Below are 23069 nucleotides of genomic sequence, written 5' to 3'. Positions count from 1 at the left end.
TCAAAATTCCCAATGTTATGAGGTATAAAAAGTTTTTATTTGCACACATCATGCAATATGCCCTTGCACCCAGTTTATGAGGTTTCTTTGTCGCCCTTCTTGAGTGCTCTGCTTGAAATATTGTAATGCAGGGAGGGGGAGAGCTCAGCTTCAGGAGTAATTTGAAATCTGACCTTCAGAGAGGTGAACTGGATACTGTTTGAGACAGTTTAGAATCACTTCACCTTAATGTTTAAGTGTGCAAAAGGCCAGAAAGGCCATTCTGGCTAGATTAGCATAAAGTAACCTAATTATAGAACGGATGTAATTCTTATGCCCAAATAATTCACAATTTTACAAAAAGTTACATTATTTGTATTTTTTTATTTTTATTATTGTTTCTAAACTATTCCCCTGCTGTAATTTTTCTTTCCAGACATGTATAAAACATATGCTTTGTATTCGGCCACACATTGCTATTTTGCTGCCAAGATGATTCCCTTCGTTTCGCTCATGCCTTGAATGATTTTATAACTCCTTATGTTAATGGATAGAGTCAGCAGTAGAGAGTCAAATGACAAAGATTTGTTGGTGTTTAAATTTCATGATAAGTCAATAACAAATACTGGGCTTTGCTGCTAATTAGATACAAGCAGTTCGTAAGGCATGCTTTTATTGGACGTTGTAGATAATGTACACTACTCGTCACAGTTTTAAGGTCAATTATATTTTATAAAAAAAAAATAAAAAAAAATAAACGAATACTCTTTCTCCGTAAGGATGCATTAAATTGATCAAAAGTGACAGTAATTACTTTCTATTCAAAGAGTCCTGAAAAAAAATCATGTTTCTACAAATATTAAGTAGCAGTTTTCAACACTGATAAGAAAAAAAAAATTGATCAAATGAATCCAGCCTTGGTGAGCATAAAAGACTAAATTCCATATACTGAAAAATCATACAAACCTCAAACTTTCGAACAGTATGTTGGTTATTTTTGATACATTACTTTTTTTTTTTCAAGTTATTGAAAAAAAAAAGAGATTTTACAACAGAGTTGCAGGCTGTGTTATCCTGGAGCAGCATAATTACCCATCCGCATCTAGGCTATATTCGTAAATCACACACGTCTGCGAGCAGAGGGAGGTCAGCTTTCCATATGTGTTCTGCCTCTTTTTACAGCATTCTAACATTCAGTAGCTTATTCTGCACTTTTCACATTAGATGTTTGCAACCCCACAGGGATTTGTAGCCATGCTGAACTGTTCTGGGAAACAAAAATGCCTTTGAGGTGCAGGCTATTAGAACGTAGCGTGCAGCGATTATTCCCATCACTGTATCAGACGGAGCTGCGTTTGTTATAAGCTGTGTTTGTTTACACTAGGTCCAACTGACAGCTGTTTCAAGTCATTAAAGGCCCTTAACTTTGAATAGCAAACATGCTAAAGTCCATGCCAAACCCTTACTATGTGTTACAATGAAGTAATGAAACACTTTAACCCTATATCCTACTTATTTTTTCTTCAGAATATAGATGTAAACCATGGCAGACTCTGCATGAACATGATTGAGTCACTGCAGACACCACACAGCTGTAGAGGTCTGGTCCATCACACTTTACTGTACAAACTACTCATAAATGGGTTCATAAATTAGGTTAAGCCTTTAAAGTCGTATCATGCTTGTTCTGATCCAAGTTAGGTATTCATAATCGTTCAGTTGTTCTCATTTCCGTAAACTCTAAATATCAACATAAAGCATTTCAATTCATTTTTAAATAAAGTATTCTTCTTCTTATTGTTATTACATGATATAAGGAAATTAGATACTCGAGCATGATATTGCTTCCATTCAGATAAAACTGACTCTTGTCTTCTTGGGAGATCTGCAGCATCTCTTGTGATGCCAGTGTCTGGAATCTGTCAAAATGAGAAACCTCTTCTGTTTGGAACAACTATGCAAGTCAGCTCTGAAGTCTCTGGTTGAGCTGTGGATCAACTACACTAAATATATGTCTGTTCTCTCGTTTCTGCAGACTAGACATGATGAATAGTGCCCAGGCTCAGACAGATTATGCAGACTTTTTTAAAAGCCTTTTTGTACTAGATTATTTAACATGGTGAAATGTGTTCAACAGAGCTGAGAGTTTTACACAGATTGCCTGCAGAGGTGTGAAATGTAACATGCTTGTAAGATTTTTAACAAGAATGAATGACATATACTTCCATTATATGCTTATATCATGTATAAGTCCATCAAGGGCTCCATCTTACTGTATGTGTATTGTATATACAGTAAACATACACACACACGTGCACAACCATTCAAAATGTTGGGGTGAGGATTTTTTTGTTTTTGAAAGAGGTCTTTTATGCTCACCATGGCTACAATTATTTGATCAAAAATGCTGTAAATTAAACAGTAATGTCGATACAAATTAAACAAAAATTTTCAGAGGTCATTATTCCAGTCTTCTATGTCACGTGATCAGTAAGTAATTATTTTAATATAATTTGGTGCTAAAGAAACAGTTATAATTATTAGCAATGTGGAAAGCAGTTGTGCTGCTTCATATTTTTGTTCAAGAAGATACATTTTTTTGAGGATTCTTTGAATTGAACGTCTAAAATAACAGCATTTAGCATATTGAACAGCATATTGAAATTGAAATCTTTAGTAAGGTTGTAAATGTATGTTCTGTCATATTTGATCAATTTAATGTATATTTAAGAATAAAAGTATTCATTCCTTTTTTGTTAAAAAAAAGAAGTAAAAACAGTTACTGACCCAAAATGTTTAAACTGTATTGCTCTGTTGCTATACAATAATAACATTAAAAGTTTGGAGAAAAAAAAATTATAATAATAATAATGAAAAAAAAATGGAATGGAATGGAATCAGCTAACAGTTTCAACTTTGGCTTAATGAGCGTGTGGGAGCTTAGTGTTAGTCAATATTTGTCCCAGTGTGTGAATTACGTGCATTGCTGTGTTTACATTTCCTCAAACATTTACAAGTATCCTTAAACATTCTGTTGTTACAATACTTTCCCATGCGACTGTCTTTCTACCCGCCTTGATCACATTAACCTCAATGACAGACATGAAGGAAAATGGCTTGATTGTGCTGATCAAAATCATCTGTTGAAGTTGAATGGAAGTGTTTTGGTGTAAATTTGTCACAGTGATGAGAAGAGAATGGTCCTTTAACCTGTCTTGGAGCATATTTGGACTAAAAGCTGAGGAAACAAGAACAATTAGTCTATGGACTGAGGCAAAGTTTTTCTTTGTACGTGAGATATTGATATTGTTTGGTTTTTTTGGGTAATTTGACAAGTATGTTCCAGTTTTAGTCTGCACGTGATCACTTGACAAGATCCTTTTTCTCCTCTCATGGATAATCAAACAAAGCAGTTGGGAAACTCTCAAATTCATCCGATAGCAGCAGTAGCTCTACATCTCTGATAACTAATGTTCCATGTCCCTGTTTGAACTTCAGAATTATGTGGAAAATCTCAGAGAACATAATCAGAATGGAAATATATTTATCAATCCAAAATTACAGAAGTTGATCATGTTCAAGGTACAGCAGCAATTTCCAAGAGATTCCTGGAAAGCCAAATTTGTTGGCCTTCACTGCCTTCAAATGAACCTGGAAAGCCAAGATCATGCATTTAAGTTGAATACGAAATACAAAAGTAGCCAAAGCAAATACACAATTAATGATGCTGCTCTCTCTTTATTTATAACCTTAGTGCACTGTTAACAGTACTTTTACTCAAGTTAAAGGATGTATTTATTCATGGTGTCTAAAAATGTCATTTAAAACATTCATTTAACATTAATTTGCACAAAGCAAACCACAAAAGGTGTTGACTATAAACTCTGTCTTATAAATTAATAATGTTGTTTTTGCTTGCTTTCCCATGGTTGAATAAGGCTTTGTTTGGTTATTTGGGTGCACATACAGTACCTCGTATTTATGATATATATGCCACTTGAAGGCTGCATGTGGCTTCTGTGGTATCATAAACAGAACTGTGTTATTTTGACTAGTTTAAATGGATAGTTCACCCAAAAAATGAAAATTCTGTCATCGTTTACTCAGCCCCTGATTTCAATCCAAACCTATTATCTTTGTTTCTTCTGTGAAACATAAAGATATTTTGAAAAAATGTCTCTTATTTATAAATGTTTCTTGTCTATATAATAAAAGTCAGTGGTAACCAAAATTCTTAAAAAGTTATAACAACATGAATAAATTATGACATTTTGGGGTGGATTATCTCTTTTATATATTTGCAAATATTATCATAATTGTGATGAAAAGTGTTAAAACTCCTGTTTGAAATGTTTGCATTATCCAGATGTCTTTTTGTCTGCTAGGCAGATGAGAAAACCAACAAAAAAATACTGAAAAGCTTTGACTCTGGACCTCATTTATTGGAAGTTCAGAACTTCAAGTCTTATTCTCACTCAGTCACTTTGGTTTCTGTATGAAATATGATGGTGATGTCATAAACAGTGAGCCAAAGGGTGACTCAGTGCCTGGATCCCCATTACAAAGGAAGAACAGATGAACTGATGCTGGACTAGAATCTCGCTGCTTAGCGTGTGGCTTCTTGACAGGTTGGTGGCCCTTCACGAATCTGCTGGATTTATTGGTCTGAATGTGTCTGAAGTTCTGAAAGTATGCCCAGAGTGATTCTGGTATCACTCAGACTACAGCTGGATTGAGTGCGCGGCTGTCTCCTACAACCATGTGGTGAAGATTTCATGACATTCACACTTTTAACCAACAATATACAAGATAATGAATTACGAATATTAGTCTTATTACCTGAAAAAAAATGTCCTTCATGTTTCTGATAACAGTTTTTGGCTGATTTATATTTGTTCCTGTTGCTAAATGGAAGGGGAAAAAAACAGGGCACTAGCAGCACTAAGGTCATGGGTTTGATTCCCAGGGAAATTGCTTTGATTTAAAGTGTCTTCAAAATGCCAAAAAATGTAAAGTGTTTGAGTCATTTAGCATTCTTAGCTCATCTGATATCACACTTTGTCACGAGTCAAAGGGCGTACTGTGAAAAGCCAAATGGAAACTATTTTCTCTAAGTTTGTGGTAAATGTAACTTATTGTGAAAAAGCACACTCGCTCGATCATATGAAAATGTGCATCTGTTAGGTGTCAGGGTCTTCTGAGAAACTTTGGCACAGTCAGGAAGAAACCCATCTTGTGAAAGTCTACAGTACATTATCGATTAAATACACAAGGGGAGCCGTACAAAAGGCAGAACCGACTGCGTAATACATACGCAAATCTATACATGATTCAAAATGCTGGCATATGTGCTATTTGGCAAGACACAGTGTTTAGGTTGCGCAAACAGATGAAAAGAAGCTAGATTCCATGCACAGAGTGTTTAAGGGATAGTTCACTAATAAATGAAAATTCTGTCATCATTTAAAGCTCATTCACACAAAGGGCAATAATAATGATAAATATATACATGTTTAAAAATCAATTCTTATTCTATGAGACCCAAACATCCATACTAAAACTAATGGTAGTGATAGAACAATATAGTTGGAATCACTTTCAGAACAACTTATTTTCCATATAATGAACAATAGGCCTATATATTAGTGTCTAAAATAGAGTTGTAGTACTCAAGTCTTAAGGGCATTTTTTGATGGTCTTGTCTCTGTCTTGACTGCATGTGTACTGCATTTTGTTTCAAGATATCACTAAATTGATGGTACATTGTTTGATTTATTTTCAACCATCATTAATGTGATTGGATGTAAAATGTCCTGATTCAAATTCAATCCATAACTAATTAAAAAAAAAAAAAAAAATATATATATATATATATATATATATATATATATATATATATATATATATATATATATATATATATTGATTTATACCATTAAATCTCAAAATGTTTGACTTCAATGCCCCCTATTGACCACAATAATGATTGAAGGCCCCCCTCTACTCTACTAAAATATTTTATAGCAGGGTTCACCAAACTCGGTCCTGGAGGGCCGGGGTCCTGTAGAGTTTAGCTCTAACCCTAATCAAACACACTCTTACTAGGTATACTTGAAACTTTTCCAGGCAGATGTGTCGAGGCAAGTCGGAGCTAAACTCTGCAGGACACTGGCACCCCAGGACCGAGTTTGGTGACCCCTGTTTTAGAGCTTAGCATGACTAGAATGATGTATATTGATTATAAAAATAACCAAATACTAAGAAATATCTTGGATTTTGGCCAGCCCCCTGGCTGTATTATATCTGGATTTTTATTTTATAATATGACAAAATTATATGATATAAAGAGCAAGAGAACTGTTTTCAAAAATTTGATATTGCTTTTATACAAATGTTCGAAACATTTGTAGTTTTAAAACATTATTTTCAACATTATTTATGAATTTGTAATGGAACCAAATCATATGCAGCTTCTGTAGTGCAAATACAAATTTTATTGTTAGAGATTTCATTTGATTTGTAACTTTATAAGTGTCTTATTATTCTTAATTGTATTCAATGATTAAAAAGAAGACATTTCTCAGGAAGTCAATGTATACACCTGTAACTTTCATCACAGTGAGGTAAGTAGCAACAACACTGAGAGATATAAAGTCACAGCTACCTTTTGTTTATTTTTATGGCAGCGTTCATACAACCCTGATTCCAAAAAAGTTGGGACACTGGACAAATTGGGAATAAAAACAGAATGCAATGATTCGAATTTTAATATTTTATTCAGAATACAACATAGATGACATATCAGATGTTTAAACTGAGAAAATGCATCATTTTAAGGGGAAAATAAGTTGATTTTAAATTGGTTGGGACAAGGCCATGTTTACCACTGTGTGGCATCACCTCTTCTTTTTAGAACAGTCCTTCTTCTACGCAGCCATGATGTTGTAATTGATGCAGTATGTGGTCTAGCATTGTCATGTTGGAAAATGCAAGGTCTTCCCTGAAAGAGACAGCGTCTGGATGGGAGCATATGTTGTTCTAGAACTTGGATGTACCCTCAGCATTTATGGTGACTTTCCAGATGTGTAAGCGGCCCATGCTACACGCACTCATGCAACCCCATACCATCAGAGATGCAGGCTTCTGAACTGAGCGCTGATAACAACTTGGGTTGTCCTTGTCCTCTTTAGTCCGGATGACATGGCGTCCCAGTTTTCCAAAAAGAACTTCAAATTTTGATTCGTCTGACCAGTGTTGTAGTCGAGACCAGCTCATTCGAGTCCGAGTCCAGATCGAGTCCAGAGAGGGTAGAGTCCGAGTCAAGACCGAGTTCAGAAAGGGTCGAGTCCGAGTCAAGACCGAGACCAGAGAGATTGGGTCTGAAACAAGACCTAAAGAAATCTTCAAGAGTATGTAAAATGTTTGGTGGAAAGAATAAAGGGTAAAAGGGCCACATAGTATGTGGTGTAAAGGTCATTTTATTAGTATTATGAATTGTTACTTGTCAATATTAAGTGCTCATTTTCACATAACATCGTTGTACCACTATACAAATCCATATAACCTTTCTAGTACACATAACATTAGTGTATCACTCTATACTGTAATTCCACATAACACTTCTAGTACAAGTAACATTACTGTACCACTATACCTGTAAATGTTCAACTGTAACAGCTTTTACATAACTTTTAACCTTGAAGCTTAACTAATGACTGCTAATATCCTTACAATGTCTTGGATTATGTGCAATTTAGATGTTGTGAAGATTACAGATGGGCATAATTACTTTTCAAAAAAATAAGTGAGGACACCATCCTGCTACCCAACCAAGCACGATGTGGTCTCATGATCAATCCACCCCGACTAAAAACTCTCTCTACTGGCGCAGAGGAAGCGGGGACTGACAACAGTTACCATTTTATCAGTTTCTGTAACAGCAACGGATAATCTAATGCTAATTTCCCTGGATGGTGCGTTTTAATGCAGGGTAAAATACACACTAGTCCAAGTTTTTTTTAGTTACTGACTGTCCAGGAACATTTCATGCAAAAGTGTGTATGTGCCAGGGGAAGAAAGCTGGATGAAATGCCATATCACTTCAATGCCTTCTGTCAGACATTTTTTGGGGGGGAGATGTTTAGTGTTGAGACAGTCAGTCTGTGTCTGTATTCATTATATAATTTAATTAAACGATATTAGTTTTTTTTTCTGTGACCATTTTGTCCTACTTTGTAAAAATAACACAGTTGAGAGAAATAATGTAGCAATGTGGCTTCCTGGAAAGCGGGATCACTACAGGCGGATGGCAGGAGGGTAACTTAGGCCGGTGACACACTGGCTGCGTGGCGTCTCTGCTGCGTGCTAGAAGCGTGGTGTCTGCTTCGCGTTTTCTGTGTCTTTACACACCAGAAGCGTGCCTGCACGCGGCGCTTGGCGCACTGCTGCTGCTGTAGGTGACATAGAGGGAGGCCGCCGACAGACCAGGCTCTTGTCTTCATGACAACAATATCAACTTTTTTTTTTCTTTTTCTTTTTTTACACACCTACTGATAGGACACCGTCAACAGTATTGACGGCAAAATAGAGTATGTTTGACAGGTGCAATATTTGAAAATCGATCATTATTAATTTATTTTTTAAATTACATTTATATCTGAATTTATGCCAACCTATAGACTTTCAAATATCAAAATGTCATTGTAACGATATTTAAAACTCCATATACATCGGGAAGAAGGAGGCGGGAACCGGCGCACAATCAAAACATAATTTTAATATTCAAAATAAATACAAAACGGCGCACCAGCCCCTCACGGCCGACTGGCGCGCATAAATAAAAAGCAAACACATAAAATAATGTCCCAGGGCTGGTCCTCTCTCGTCCTTCACGGTCGTCACTCCAGTTTTATATCCTTCCATCTCCTACGTGGGATTCAAGACCGGCGGTGGGGCGCAGGTGTAGCTCATCTTCAATCACTACACCTGGCCTCACTCCTCGTTCCCACGCCTCTCGGCCCCGCCCCACTCGCCACATACCCCCATCGCCCCTCGCAGGCCGGGGGGTACCCTCGAGACTGCGCTCTACTCCCCCCCCCCCTCCCTCCGGGGGGGACCGCTCACGGGGACCTGCAGGAACCTGGGGGTAGGACAGACGAGGCGAGAGAAAAGGAGATGGAAGGAGGAGCGACAAGGACGAGAGAGGGGAGAGAGGAAAAAAAAAAAATTCCGGTTCCCAGACGCACTGCTGCTCGGCCCTCCACCAGCTGGGTGATCTCCTCCGCGGTGCCTGGCGGTGGCACTGGACGGCCCTCGGCGGACGGCGCGACACTCCTCCGCCGCCCGATGGACGGCGACGGCTCCTCCGGTTTTGGGCAGCCGGCAGGAGTCCCCCGTTCCCTGCCCCTCCGGATTCCGTCACGGAGGCGGCAGGCTCCGGCCCCCTGGCGAACGGCGCCGACTCCTCCGCTCCCTCACGGACGGCAGCCGCCCCTCCATATCGTGGGCGGACAGCAGCGAGCTCGCCCGTCCCCGGCAACTCGCTCCAGCCCACCGCCTCGAGCGTCCCTGGCGGCACATACCTCGCCTGCTCGAAGGCACCGCGGATTCACCACAGCGGCGAGGGATCTTCAGCAGCGCGTCCCTCCTTCTCCCGGGCTTCGGCACCACTGTAACGATATTTAAAACTCCATATACATCGGGAAGAAGGAGGCGGGAACCGGCGCACAATCAAAACATAATTTTAATATTCAAATTAAATACAAAAACGGCGCACCAGCCCCTCACGGCCGACTGGCGCGCATAAATAAAAAGCAAACACATAAAATAATGTCCCAGGCCTGGTCCTCTCTCGTCCTTCACGGTCGTCACTCCAGTTTTATATCCTTCCATCTCCTACGTGGGACTCAAGACCGGCGGTGGGGCGCAGGTGTAGCTCATCTTCAATCACTACACCTGGCCTCACTCCTCGTTCCCACGCCTCTCGGCCCCGCCCCACTCGCCACAGTCATGAATTAATATGTATTTGTGTACAAAATGACATATAAACATATTTTTCTAGTATATTTTGCCTGGAAACGCTTCCAACATGCACGCGTGTCGCGTCGTCGGTTCTATTTCTAGCATGCACGGATTTCCCGCGCGTCTCACGCAGGCAGTCTGCAAGATCTAACCTGTTTACATGGGAGCCGAATTAAAAACAGACACGCTACGCAGCTGAGATGCTTGCGCCACACATCCAGTGTGTCGCTGGCCTAACGTCTCACGTCAAAAGAAAATCACCAGTCATTGGATGTGTCAATCATACATCAATTTAAATAAACATTAATAAAACATTACAGTAATAATCATGAAATAGTTTGATTGGGACTCGAGTGGACTCGGGCATAAGTCCGATTCCTAATATGTTCGAGTCCGAGTCAATACCGAGTCAAAATGCACACGAGTCCATGACAAGACCGAGACCATTAAAATATGGTCTCGAGACCGAGTCCAAGACCGAGTCCGAGTCTCGAGTACTCAACACTGCGTCTGACCACAGAACAGTTTTCCACTTTGCCACAGTCCATTTTAAATTAGCCTTGGGCCTGAGTAAAAGCCTGTGCTTCTGGATCACGTTTAGATATGGCTTTTTTTTTTTTTTTACCTATAGTTTTAGCCGGCAATGGCGAATGGCACAGTGGATTGTGTTCACCACAATGTTTTCTGGAAGTATTCCTGAGGCCATGTTGTGATTTCAATTACAGTAGCATTCCTGTATGCATCCAGTATGATTTTCCGGCCTTGACCCTACGCACCAAGATTTTTCCAGATTCTCTGAATCTTTGGATGACATTATACACTGTAGATGATGATAACTTCAAACTCTTCCCATTTTTCTCTGAGAAACTACTTTCTGATATTGCTCCACTATTGTTTGCCGCAGCCTTGGGGGAATTTGTGATCCTCTGCCCATCTTGACTTCTGAGAGACACTGCCACTCTGAGAGGCCCTTTTATACCCAATCATGTTGCCAATTGACCTAATAAGTTGCAAATTGGTCCTCCTGCTGTTCCTTATTTATACATTTAACTTTTCCGGCATCTAATTGCTACCTGTGCCAACTTTTTTTGGATGTGTAGCTCTCATGAAATCCAAAATGAGCTAATATTTGGCATGAAATTTCTAAATCTCTCACTTTCAACATTTGGTATGTTATCTAAACTCTATTAAAAATATATAATATATGTTTATGAGATTTGTTAATTATTCCATTCCTTTTTTACTCACAATTTGTAAAGTGTCCCAACTTTCTTGGAATCGGGTTTGTATTACTTATATGACTGCATTAAACAATGTTGATCAATCTCTTTCAGGCAAGTTGCAGGTTTCAATCCATGGGCACTGTTATGATGAATTCATCCCTGCTGCAAGTTGGCAGATGAACTCTAAATTTGCAGTCGAGTCTCATACACCACTTGAGATATCATCTTACCTCCCTGCAGAGAGGAGAGAGTCTGGCCAGCCTGTCAGCATCTGGAATCTCAGCCCTGTCGATCTTCTCCTGCCCAGAAGAAACTGGCTGAAAAACAACGGACTGTTTTCTTTCCCTCAATGCTGTTTTCCAGCACTTCCTGTTCTAATTTCATAACACAGTGTTGTATTGTCTGGTCTTTGCTCTTATATGTGTTTATTTATTCAAACATGCAGTGAGATGTATTATTTTGAAAAGAGCTGATTACATCCTCCAAGAGTTTGCAAATGTTTTTTCAGACCTCATTCCCTCTAACAAGTCCACCAGGGATCATATTTGTAAAAACTTGTCTTGATTAATGCCTTTTGTTTTACCTTATTTGATGTTCCAAATCCAAATGATTTTTTCCCCTGTGGAACACAAAAGATTAATTGTTGTAAAGTATTTTGCCCACAATTTTCAATGTAATATAAGTAAATAAGGATGGATAATATCAAGATTGAAAATGATAAATGAAGCACAAAGAGATGTGAACAAATCACTCGGTTGGATTGGATCTTTTAAGAAAATTAACTAAATTCTGTGAAACTGAAGTTCACAGAACTGGACAAATTATTCATTTATGAATTCGCATTGCTCCAGTTCTGACTGTCATTAAATAAAGCAATACCGTTTTAGAACAGTATGTTGAATAACTTAATTGTTGGGGGGGGGGGGGACCCAAACACAGCCATTTAGCCAGACAGGATGCCACTCTTATTGCTTGTTAATTACATGCCTAAAATGGTCACTAAAATGTCAGCAATCGTGCCCTTGCAGAATTTGAAATATATATATGGAAATAAATGTGGGACTGGCTCATGCAACTGGAAAAGAAATACAGCTTTTTGTTAAATTTTGAATCTGGTTTCTTCTATTTGGACACCTGTGAGTGTTTTATTCTTTAAACCAGGTTTAATGTCAGGTTAACCAAACAAAGATGAGTTCAGAGGTCAAGGTTTATTTTAGGGTTACTATGGTCAGAGAGTTTCTAAGAAAGATGAACTGGTTAGTAAACTATCACAAATTCTTATATGAGCCTTGAATTTTAGGTTCTCCTCTTTAAACAAATTGCAATAAATTCCAAAAAACATGGTTAAGCCACAAAAGTACGTTTGAGATTGAGTAGTGACATCTAATAAATAAGAGCTCAGCCTTACACACTTCCGTTTCCACAGCTTCACATCGCCATCTGGTGGTTTCAGGAAATGTGCTGTTTTGGAAGCCGTCCAGACGACACTAAAAATGAATGATCCGAGATCCGTTTTTGTCAGTTTTGAACATTCTCTACCATCCAGCTTATATATTACATTTGCCAACAACAAAAAAAGACAGTTGAAAGATGATCTCAAAAGATATTGACTAATATTTATTTTGTGAATGTCAGTCCTACAAGTCAGCACAAGCAAGGAACTAATTGAGTGAAAAGTGGATTTCTTACTTTTTAACTGATTAAACTAATCATTGATATATATTGCTCTCTTTGATGTCTCTAAGATCTAAGTGCACAGTTATCTTTATACCTGCTTTAGATTATTTTTTCTGTAAATTCAAGGTTAAAAAAAATTAAGTTATAATGCAGCAAATCTTTCACATTTTTATATATGTCACGCATAAGCAGAATCCTTCAGGCCATCAGCCCGTTTCCAGGTTTTGTCATTAGAGGTGAAATAAGAGCCATCATAACAAAACCTCAGTGATCTCAACAATCTTATGAAGAGGAGAACAGATGAACAGTACGGGAAAAGACAGATGGTAACCCCTCTTTTCTATTCATCTAAGATGTTACATCACAGGTGGAGGTCTGCCTAGTCATGCTGATATGCTGATACATTTACAAAAGTCAGATTTGATATTATTTAAGGAACAAAATGTTACAAGCCTGAGTTGTTTCTATATCAGATTGGCACAGCAACTCACAGATATTATATAATAACCTGCAAATATAATATGTGGCTATAACATCTGTAAAACGGGGGGGTAAAAATGCTGAAAAAATGATTTTTTTCAGCAAGGACATATTCATTTGATCAAAAGTGACAATAGAGACATTTATAATGTTAATTCAGCTTTGCCATTACGAGTCTAAATTATATTTTTGAATATATTTAGAAAACTGTTATTTTAAATTGTAATAATATTTCACAACAATAGCATTTTACTGTTATTTTGTATCAAATAAAAGCAGCTTTAGTGAGCATAAGAGACTTCATTTAGATAACATTAAATACATCTTAACAACCCCAAACTTTTGAACTGTATAGTGTACATTTTATTATTTTGACAAAATAATGCTTGTTCCTGAATTTAAGTAGATACAATCTCAAAATCATTTGAAAGTAATTCCCATATTTTGTTCTATACAAGTGCAGTGAAAAATGAATTTTTGTTTCCCAGTGTCTGTCATTTTCATTCAAATAAAAACTAAAGAAGTCTGTATATCTTTAGACTTTTTTTGGTTAGACTATTTTTACAAATAGTAGTTATCATTGCAGTCTAAAAGTGACTCTTGAAAGAGTAACTATTATTATTATTATTATTATTATTATTATTATTATTGAAAGACTTGCACAACCCAAATAACGGTAAAACTGGTTGGTGAATTTTTGTGGCTGTCTGAATCTGAGTCCTAATGTCGGCTATTTGCTCAGTTTTCCCCAACAGTTCAGCAGCTTTTTATTTGAACTGTGGTAAGATTTGTCATCTGTGACACATTCTTCAAGGAATGGCATTGCATTTTTTTTCTTAACTTCAGCTCAGAATTATTTTAGAACTAAAAAGAGTTTGATAATATATATATATATGGCTGTCTGCTGGCTGTGCGCTGCTTCATTCAAATTCATTTCAGTTCAGTTCAGAAATCTTCCTGCATTCATATTATCAGTCAACACCAGTAGATCCTTACAAGATGTAGTTTAATAACAATATTCACTGTTCTATTTAAGTCCATTTAGTGGCTTGGCTGAACTTCACTATCTTAACTGTATATTTATTATAACTGAGTTACAGTAAGTGAATCTTGGTGAAAGATTATTCATAATTTATTAATTTGTCTTTATTTACTTTCAAATGGGATCTGTATGATACCAACCTAAAAACCTCAAAGTGCTTATATGACAGTAGCTATATGTCACATTATACCAGCTTGATGGAACATTTCATGGCCTAATGATCACATCAGCACTGCCATAATAGTCGTCACCATTGTTAACACCTTTGAACTTAAGGTCATGTGATATGAAAGGATCTTACCATTAACAAAAATCAATTCTAACAAGATACCCACTGATGATTTAAGTGACAATACATTACAGTGATAATTATTAAGGCCTTTTGTTTGTGATATTTAATTTTTCTGAGAATATTTCTCCCTCAAGAAGGCAAATACTGAAACCTACTTAATGTATGTTTTTTGATGATTTTAAAGACATTTTAACTAAAGGCTTAAGCTTTTTCATTTTCTAATATAAAACAGTGGTTCTGAACTAGGGGCCAACTATAGGAGACCTTAGCAAGCCTCCAGAGGGGCTGCAGGATGACTTTGAAATAGGCCATTCCTACTGATAAAATATTATTGATATATGAAAATAATTAAACTAAAAAAAATAAAAAATAAATTGGTGAGTCAAAAAGTTTAAGAATCACTGATTTAAAATGGGTGTTGGACTTCAATTTTATTTTGTGTGTGTGTGTGTACATATCAAAATATATCTTACATTATTATTATTATTTATGTTTTTTTTTTTGTAAAAGCATTAAATGAAGTTCGTTGAGAGTGTGCAATTCTGACTATGGTGATTAATGGATAAACTACTGAAATGTTGTTTTTCAAAGCCGAGCAGTTCCATTAAGTCCCATCAGATGTCGCTTTACCCATCTCAGCATTTTAAGTTTGTATTTATTTGAAAGGTCCTTCCTTCCCTCTGAAATCTTCTTAAATTCCCGTTTCTTCCTGGTTGTGCATGGCAACGCTCTCGGATATATAACGTGGTTTAGGATGCATAGACAACTTTACACAATGTTATGGTGGGTGCTTACGAAATACTCGAGGTTTGACAGCGGTTGTATATGTTATAGGTTTTGTACGTGCTAAGTCCTTGTTTGCTAGCAGGTGATTAGCCTGGCTTGTTTGTTTAGCAACTAGCTATCTGGTGTGTTTTCATCACCTGCTTTGATATGCACATGTCAGTGTGAGCGTAGACTAATCTCTAGACTTGTCTTGTGCAATTTAGTCAAAGATTATTGACTGTTTGTCAAAATGTATTTGACTTAATTAGCTCGCCAGTGCTACCAAACCCTGAACTTAAACAGCAGCGTCACATCATTGGAGGCCTTATGCTCCGTCTGACAGATCTAGACATTTACCAGGAATATTAGATTGTTCATTTGAATCTTACTAATTACGTTTGATAGAAACTGTTTATAGATTCGTCCTCTTCCTCTGCTACGTGCTACGTGGTAAGACGTCCGCTTGAAAATTACAAAGCATCTCGTGTTTGTGGTAATGAATAATGCGATATTATTTGCATTAGCACGGCATGTCATAACTTGTGCATAATAATGTATACAGTATTGTCTGTTTAGGTTTTGATACAGCCCTTATGGACTGTTCTTATTCTAGCAAATAAAACGTTTTCTTAACGTTCGCATATGGTTCTCGTTTGGTTATTTTTGGAACCAAGTGATAACGTTCTAGGAACGTTTTGTGTATCTTATTTTTATTTCTTTATTTAATGGCTAATTTTAGGTTTTATTTTAGAATGAAAACTAACACTCCCTGAAAGTTCAGGGAACCAATTTTTTTTTGCTACTGTGCCAAACTGTATAACAATATCAAAATCTTTACATTTAAATATTTCGTGAAGATTAGTTGACTCGGTTTTTGTACTAGTTCGATTATAGAATGATTCCAGTCTTTAAAGAAGAGGCTACACAATGGAGGCTTTGAGCAAACAAACCGCAGCTGTTTTGCTTTAACATCATGCATCCTGTGCCAGATAATGTTTTGCCATTGTATTTCAGAGTCCCTGATTATGGCCACTGGAAGTCATGTTGGAAGTAATGCAGAAGTCCACAGGCTCAAGCAGGCCCAGCCCCATGATCTTCTCAAACGTATGCTTTGTTCTGGAGATGAGAAGAACATGAGGGAGGTCAGTAAGAGGAATCGTTTAAAATAGACAAATTGTTTGTAGTGTATGTGCTGGTTGCGATTAATAGGGGTTTTCCCCAGTATTTTAATGCTGTGATACACTAAACAACTTTTATCCAGATTATGTCAGATTCTAAGTGACGTGAAGTATATTCCAGGTTTTAGGAATGCTAGCTTTAACTGTTATCTCTTTTCAGGTGGATTATACACTTAAGGACGAAACCGATCAAGATAGGTAGGTTTTTGGGCCATAGCAACTCAATGACCTTTTATATTATTCATTGCTTTGAAAAGCTGACTTGTAAAATGTCAGTTAGAAGATATAAGCAAGCATTATTCTCCATCCCACAGATTTCCAGTGGGCCGTTGTGTGCACAAATACAGCAAAGCGAAGCGAGCGGTGGTTAGCAAGAAGAAAACGCGTCACTCTGGGGTGGGAACAAGAGTATGTTGGAGATCGCCCTCCACAAGCAGGACATCTGACATGGCTAACAAAGAAAATGAACTGACCTGTGCTGATGACGTGCAGGCTATTCCATACAGTGACAACTGTGGGTTCCCTGTGAGCTCAACAGACACCTCAAAAATGACAGGAGCTGGCTCCAAATACAGTGATTATTTCACTGAGGTGAGATATGCTGCATGTTAATGCTGATATTTTCCTGACTATGTTCTTGCCATACTAAGCTAAAACTTACCTGTGTTGATTGTAAAATCTTCAACCCCTCTATATCTGCAGTATCAGTTATGGCGAAGTGTGATCTATAATAAAATTATATTATTTGTTGTACTAACTTTGTATTATTTGTACTATTTGTTTGTATAATTTCAGTTATCAAAGGAGCATGAAGTAATGACTCATGTGCTCTTTGGAAGAAATCTGAGACTGAACGTTGCTTTGACTCTTTGGCGGAAGAACGCAAGTGAACTAGTTGCATATTTGAACAGGTTAACAGTTTGAAATTTATCACTGCTATGTACAAAGTGACACAAAATACACATGTATATGCACTACTTTTGTTGTTGTTGTTAAAATAAATTATTTTATTTAGCAAGGATGCATTAAAGGGATAGTTCACCCAAACATGAAAAATGTTCTTCCACACACACACCGTTTAGCTTCAGATGGTCTTTGTTAACCCCCTCAACCCCTTTTTTTGGGCTTCAAAATCTCAACACCCATTCACTGCCATTATAAAGCTTGTTAATGCCAGGAAGTTTTTTAATATAATTCTGATTGTATTCATTTAAAAGAAGAAAGTCATATACAACTAGGATGTCTTGAGGGGTAAACAATGGGGTAATTTTCATGTTTGTGTGAACTATCGCTTTAAATTTATCTAGAGTCTCAGTAACCTGTCACACAAACACACACACACACACACATGTGTATATATATATTATTAATAAATTACATTTTAAAATATATTAAAATAGAAAAGTTTTAAATTGTAATATTTCACAATGTTTTTGCTGAATTTCATATAAATTAAGCCATTGGTAATCAAAATGGACATCTTTTAAAAACATTGAATGGTAGTGTATTGCAGGCATTTGTAGATTTGCCTTTACAGCATGCTAAATTGCCATCTTTCTCATGTTTTTTGGCATAATTGATGCTTGCAATTCTACATTTTTATGGATACCATGGTAACCAATTTACTTTTTTTCAGAATACAAGACACAGGGGTGCTTGTTGATTGTTTGCCTGTACTTACTAAAAGGTATAAAACCTATTTAAAGTCAACATTTGTTAACTTTTGCTAGACGTGTTGTAGATTTGATATGTTGTTTCATACATATTTCTCCCTCTATAGTCTTCAGGAAGAACAGCCGTGTCTTTCAATAGGCTGTTGTGTTGACCTCTTACCACAAGTGAAAACTATTCTTAACACTAAATACGAAGAGTAAGTATTTTGTCCTGTTTTTTTTTTTTTTTACTATTATTGTTGCTATTTATTTATTGTCATTAGACATTTTGCCCAAGTTTAAATGAATCTTTTAAATGGTTGAATGTTTTCCAGACACCTCATTGTAGCTTTACACTGGGTTCAATCTATCATTAAAAAATGGTGGTCTGAGCTCTCCACAAACAACAAAGGCTTGCGTGATGGCTTTTCAAATAACAGGTGCTTCATTTTTATTTGTATATACAGAAATTAAATGACAGAACATCTTATTAATGTTTGCTGGAAGGTGTAACTGAATGTGTTTGCATCCAGCAGGAATGTTCAGGCAATGAAGACGATGCTTCTTGAACTGTGGGAGGGGAAGAGACATTTATGTTCAGTTCCAGGAACTGTAGGAGAGACCGCAAAGGTGGAGTGTTTGGTCATTTTTTCTTTGCATTTGAAAAATTGCAACTGTTTACAAAAAAGTCTTACCTTGTCTTCTTGTCCTCTCTTCCACAGGTCATAGAATCATATGTGTCACAACTGCGCTGATGTATCATTGTAGCACACTATTGAAGATAACCACTACAAACTCTTGTTGCATTTAAGCTCTTTGATTGGCTTGGAGCTGGTGATTCTGAAGCCCAGTAAGCTGTGGTGGATTGTGGATAGATGAACTGAACAATTCAGACACTCCCAATTCTTCCTGCAGGCGCTGAATGACTGCTTCACATTGAAGTGGACTTGCTTGGGGACACATAATCAACTCCATGAGACTCTCTGGAATCAGGCAACTCACTGAAGTGCCAAGCAGAAGTTTTAACTGTTGCACTTGTAGTGCTATGGTGTGAATCTGCTTAAGTGGATGTGATTGTAAGTGTACCTTTATGAGATGTTTTTTTTCTCTCTCTCTTTCTCAGTCATGCACTTGAATTGCAGGAGTTTTAAGTTATTAAGTGTGTTGTTGTCCATTGCCTGATCATGAATGGATATTTGAGTGTAATGTGTACATAGTAGTCGTCTTTTAATCAACTTTCAAATAAATTTACATAAACAAAGTTTTATGGTGTTTATTTGAATATTTGCATTGTGTATGTATGTAAAAAAAAAAAAGATTCAGACACAACCCCAATCAATAAAGGTATGACGTTGTCAGAAAATTGACTGATTGGTTTAATAGAGTTGCAGATTGTTTCATTTGCATTTGTGTTCCATTTGAACCACTACGACAAACTGCATTACAACACAGCACTCAACAACACATTACTCAATAAATAAGTGTATGGATTTACTCAAACGAACTGGAGTATGTAAGTTATGCAGGCTGGAAGTGGACTAAAGTCCCATTTTTAGCTGGATCGTCGTGATGTATTCGTAAAGAATTGGACTCCTCTCATTCGAAACCCCCGCCCATTTAAATAGACCTTCAACGATGATCACGTGGTGTAACAGATGTTCTTCCGGTGTCTGCGTTCGTTCGTTCCGAGTTCCGTTTACTTCCTTCAGTCCTATTCCTTTGGTCCAGGTTGACGCGTGTTGAAATATTGTACATTTGAAACGTCATATATATCGTGTGACAGAACACGATGCGACAAATGAAACGTCTGTTAGATGTATATGTGGCGTTGCAGGCGCTGTTTGCGTTGTCGTGGTGCTTTACCGACGCAGATCCGGGGCCTGCAGTAGGTTCTCAGTCGAATGGAGAACGTTTCAAAATCGAAGGGCGAGCGATCGTTCCCGGAGTGAAAACACAAGACTGGGTCTCCACAGCCCGAATCCTGGTGGAAGGAGAGGAATATGTGGGTTTTGTCAAGTGAGTTGCCAGCAATGCTAACGTCAAAAAGAATGATGTAACGTAAATACTAATTTCGTGTTTGTCAGTTTTTCGATTTACTGCATAACGTTACTTGATCTCAATTATAATGATCTTGTTTTAAGCTTTCTCTTATATGAATACGATTTCTAGAGTATTTGTGAAAAATGTGTTTGTATGTAATATCATTCCATTGCATTGCATTGTAATTCAGATTAGATGGGCAGTGGTTTCATTGCAAGCCTTTAAACGTTTTGCCAAGATGACAGAATTAACCACATCAGTTTTCCTCACAGGACTGATGGGAGCTTCGCTGTCAACGATGTGCCCTCTGGCTCATATGTGGTTGAAATCGTATCACCATCTTTCAGATTTGATCCTGTTCGAGTGGACATTACCTCCAAAGGGAAAATGAGGTGGCTTTTACTTTCCCAATTTATTCTACCTCCTTCTAACAATTATTTTTGTAAACATCTAAGTGAATCTCACAGTGTTGTTGAACCATAGGGCACGCTTGGTGAATTACATCAAAACCTCAGAAGTTCTCCGACAGCCGTACCCTCTTCAGATCAGATCCAGTGGTCCACACACGTACTTCATGAAGCGGGAAACATGGGGCTGGACTGATTTTCTCATGAACCCAATGGTAAAATCATATAATGGTTATTGTGTGTTTGATTTTTCAGATTTATTGGGTTTTGCTTTAATTACTGGATATTAAGCAGTCATTGTTATTTTGTTTTATTTCCTCTACTTTAGATTAACTTGCTGTTTATAATAATATGATTTTAGCTATGACATAGGTGTTGTTGATGGTTTTTATTAGCTCTTGTGACTTGTCTTGTAAAATATTTTGTCGTCCTTAGGTCATGATGATGGTTCTTCCCTTATTAATCATCGTCCTGCTCCCAAAGGTGGTAAATACTAATGATCCTGAGATGAGAAAGGTAATAAAAAAAAACATAGCATGTAGTACCTACAAGTAGGTACAGATATTTTCATCCAATGTATATTGCTTTATTTATACAATTTCATATGTTTTTTTCCTGCAGGAAATGGAGCAATCTATGAATATGTTGAACCCTAACCCAGAATTGCCAGATGTTTCTGAATTCATGACAAAGTTGTTCTCAAAGGGCTCCAGTAAGGCTGGCGGTGGCAACAAAGGCAGCAGAAGTGTTGCTCTGAAGAGGAGGTAGTGCCGTGTATTTTGTCGGTTTTCTTTAACACTGTTTTACTGGTTTTCTTTTTATATGTATATATATGAACAGTTTCTTTTTCAACTGAAAAGCTTGACAAAGCAATACTGTGTTTGCACTGTACCACGTTTCCATGCTTAATTGTCTTCTTTGGATGCATTGTTAATAATCAGATAATTTTACTCATTGTAATGATACTCTGAAAACTATACAGACAATTTATTAATGGAGAAAACCAGTACAGATCGAGCAAGGCATGTATTCATCTTTTTTTTTTTTTAGAGCTTAACTAGGATGTTTAAACTTTAAATGTAGAATGAGTGAAAAATAAAGTACTTGATTGGTCAAGAGTCCTCTTCCAAGAGAAACAGTTTTGCTAAAACATTTCAATATCTTGTAATGCAATTAACGTGATGGTAGTCTATGCTTTTACTGCTTCTGTGCAAAAGATTCATCACACAGGTATGATTCCTTCTCGGAATTGAGGTCTATACAGTTTCACCTCAGTTATAACTTGAATAAAAGCAAAATAGTGATAAAATGCAACAGCTGCAGTACGGCTGTACTGATAAAGTCAGATTCAGAAGTTTGGTACTCAGTGTATGCTTGTTTTACTCATTTTGTCACAAGAATTCTGGGATATTTTAAAGCACACTTGAGCTTAAGGGTCAAGATAGATAAAAAAATATATAACGAGGGTCCATTTTTTGCAGTGATACCATGTGTATTTCCAGACCAACCCATGGTGATCACATTGAGCCCAATTCTTCTTAATAACTACTTGAAATAAAGTTTTTTAGGTTATAATATTTAATATATCTTGTTGGGTTTGTACAAGACTGTGAATGAAGATGAGAAATGCAAAAGATTTAAGCTATGAAGTATAATCTTATTTAAATTGAATGAAAATAAACTGGTGGAAAATATCCGTTTTGCTTATTTGTCTACGGTTCTCAGCATGATGCTTGCATGGTAATATGTGTGGAGATCAACATTTAAAACACATTTCATGATAAGTGACTGGTAAACAGTTGCTAGTATATCAGTGGGTAGCTGTAGCTTTATTTTGACTCGAACCCCTTCCAAATCCAGACTGATGTTTCAATTAGTTGGGTTAATCTCATGTTAAAACATTTATTTCACATCAAATTAAATGGCACGTCATCACAAGAGTAGAGACTTCTTTAACAATATGAATGGAAAACAGCCAGGCAACATTTATTAATGTGTTATTATGAGTTAATGTTCAAGTGAGTTCTGATTTAATTCGTGGCACTACAAAGATGTGTGTGTATATATATATATATATATATATATATATATATATATATATTGTATGTAGCATAGACCAGAATGTAAAGCACAGAATGTAAAATGTGCTTTCAGTGTTGTAGTCTTAATGAATGCCATGTAAATTAATATTTCATCCAGAGTGATGCTACAATCTTTTTGTGTAAATCATACACAAATGTCTACAGTGATGGTTTGGAAACACAAAAATCTTCAAATCTGTATCTAACACTGTCCAGTTCTGCAAACATAAGAA

The 23069-nt window shown here is 36.9% G+C and overlaps 2 protein-coding genes across 3 annotated transcripts; both read left to right on the top strand.

Moving 5' to 3' along the window:
- Positions 1-15357: 15357 nt before the first annotated feature.
- Positions 15358-19624, top strand: LOC113063088 (KATNB1-like protein 1). 2 transcript variants are annotated; one of them, XM_026233255.1, is made up of 10 exons: positions 15358-15496; positions 16493-16620; positions 16817-16854; positions 16971-17247; positions 17452-17567; positions 18293-18343; positions 18437-18526; positions 18644-18748; positions 18845-18938; positions 19031-19624. In XM_026233255.1, exons 2-10 carry the CDS (start codon positions 16504-16506, stop codon positions 19061-19063), a joined length of 921 nt encoding a protein of 306 aa, XP_026089040.1. In that variant the 5' UTR covers positions 15358-15496; positions 16493-16503; the 3' UTR covers positions 19064-19624. The 2 variants fall into 2 exon arrangements, with proteins under 2 accessions (XP_026089040.1, XP_026089039.1); XM_026233254.1 differs by having other exon boundaries at positions 18842-18938.
- Positions 19625-19956: 332 nt separating this feature from the next.
- LOC113063087 (ER membrane protein complex subunit 7-like) lies at positions 19957-21873 on the top strand. Its single transcript, XM_026233253.1, has 5 exons — positions 19957-20324; positions 20621-20740; positions 20832-20970; positions 21191-21271; positions 21377-21873. The coding sequence occupies exons 1-5, from the start codon at positions 20098-20100 to the stop codon at positions 21521-21523; spliced, it is 714 nt and encodes a 237-aa protein (XP_026089038.1). The 5' UTR covers positions 19957-20097; the 3' UTR covers positions 21524-21873.
- Positions 21874-23069: the final 1196 nt, after the last annotated feature.

The sequence above is a fragment of the Carassius auratus genome, chromosome 45, assembly GCF_003368295.1.
Source record: "Carassius auratus strain Wakin chromosome 45, ASM336829v1, whole genome shotgun sequence".
Classification (NCBI taxonomy): domain Eukaryota; kingdom Metazoa; phylum Chordata; class Actinopteri; order Cypriniformes; family Cyprinidae; genus Carassius; species Carassius auratus.
This window is presented reverse-complemented; position numbering and strand designations above follow the sequence as displayed.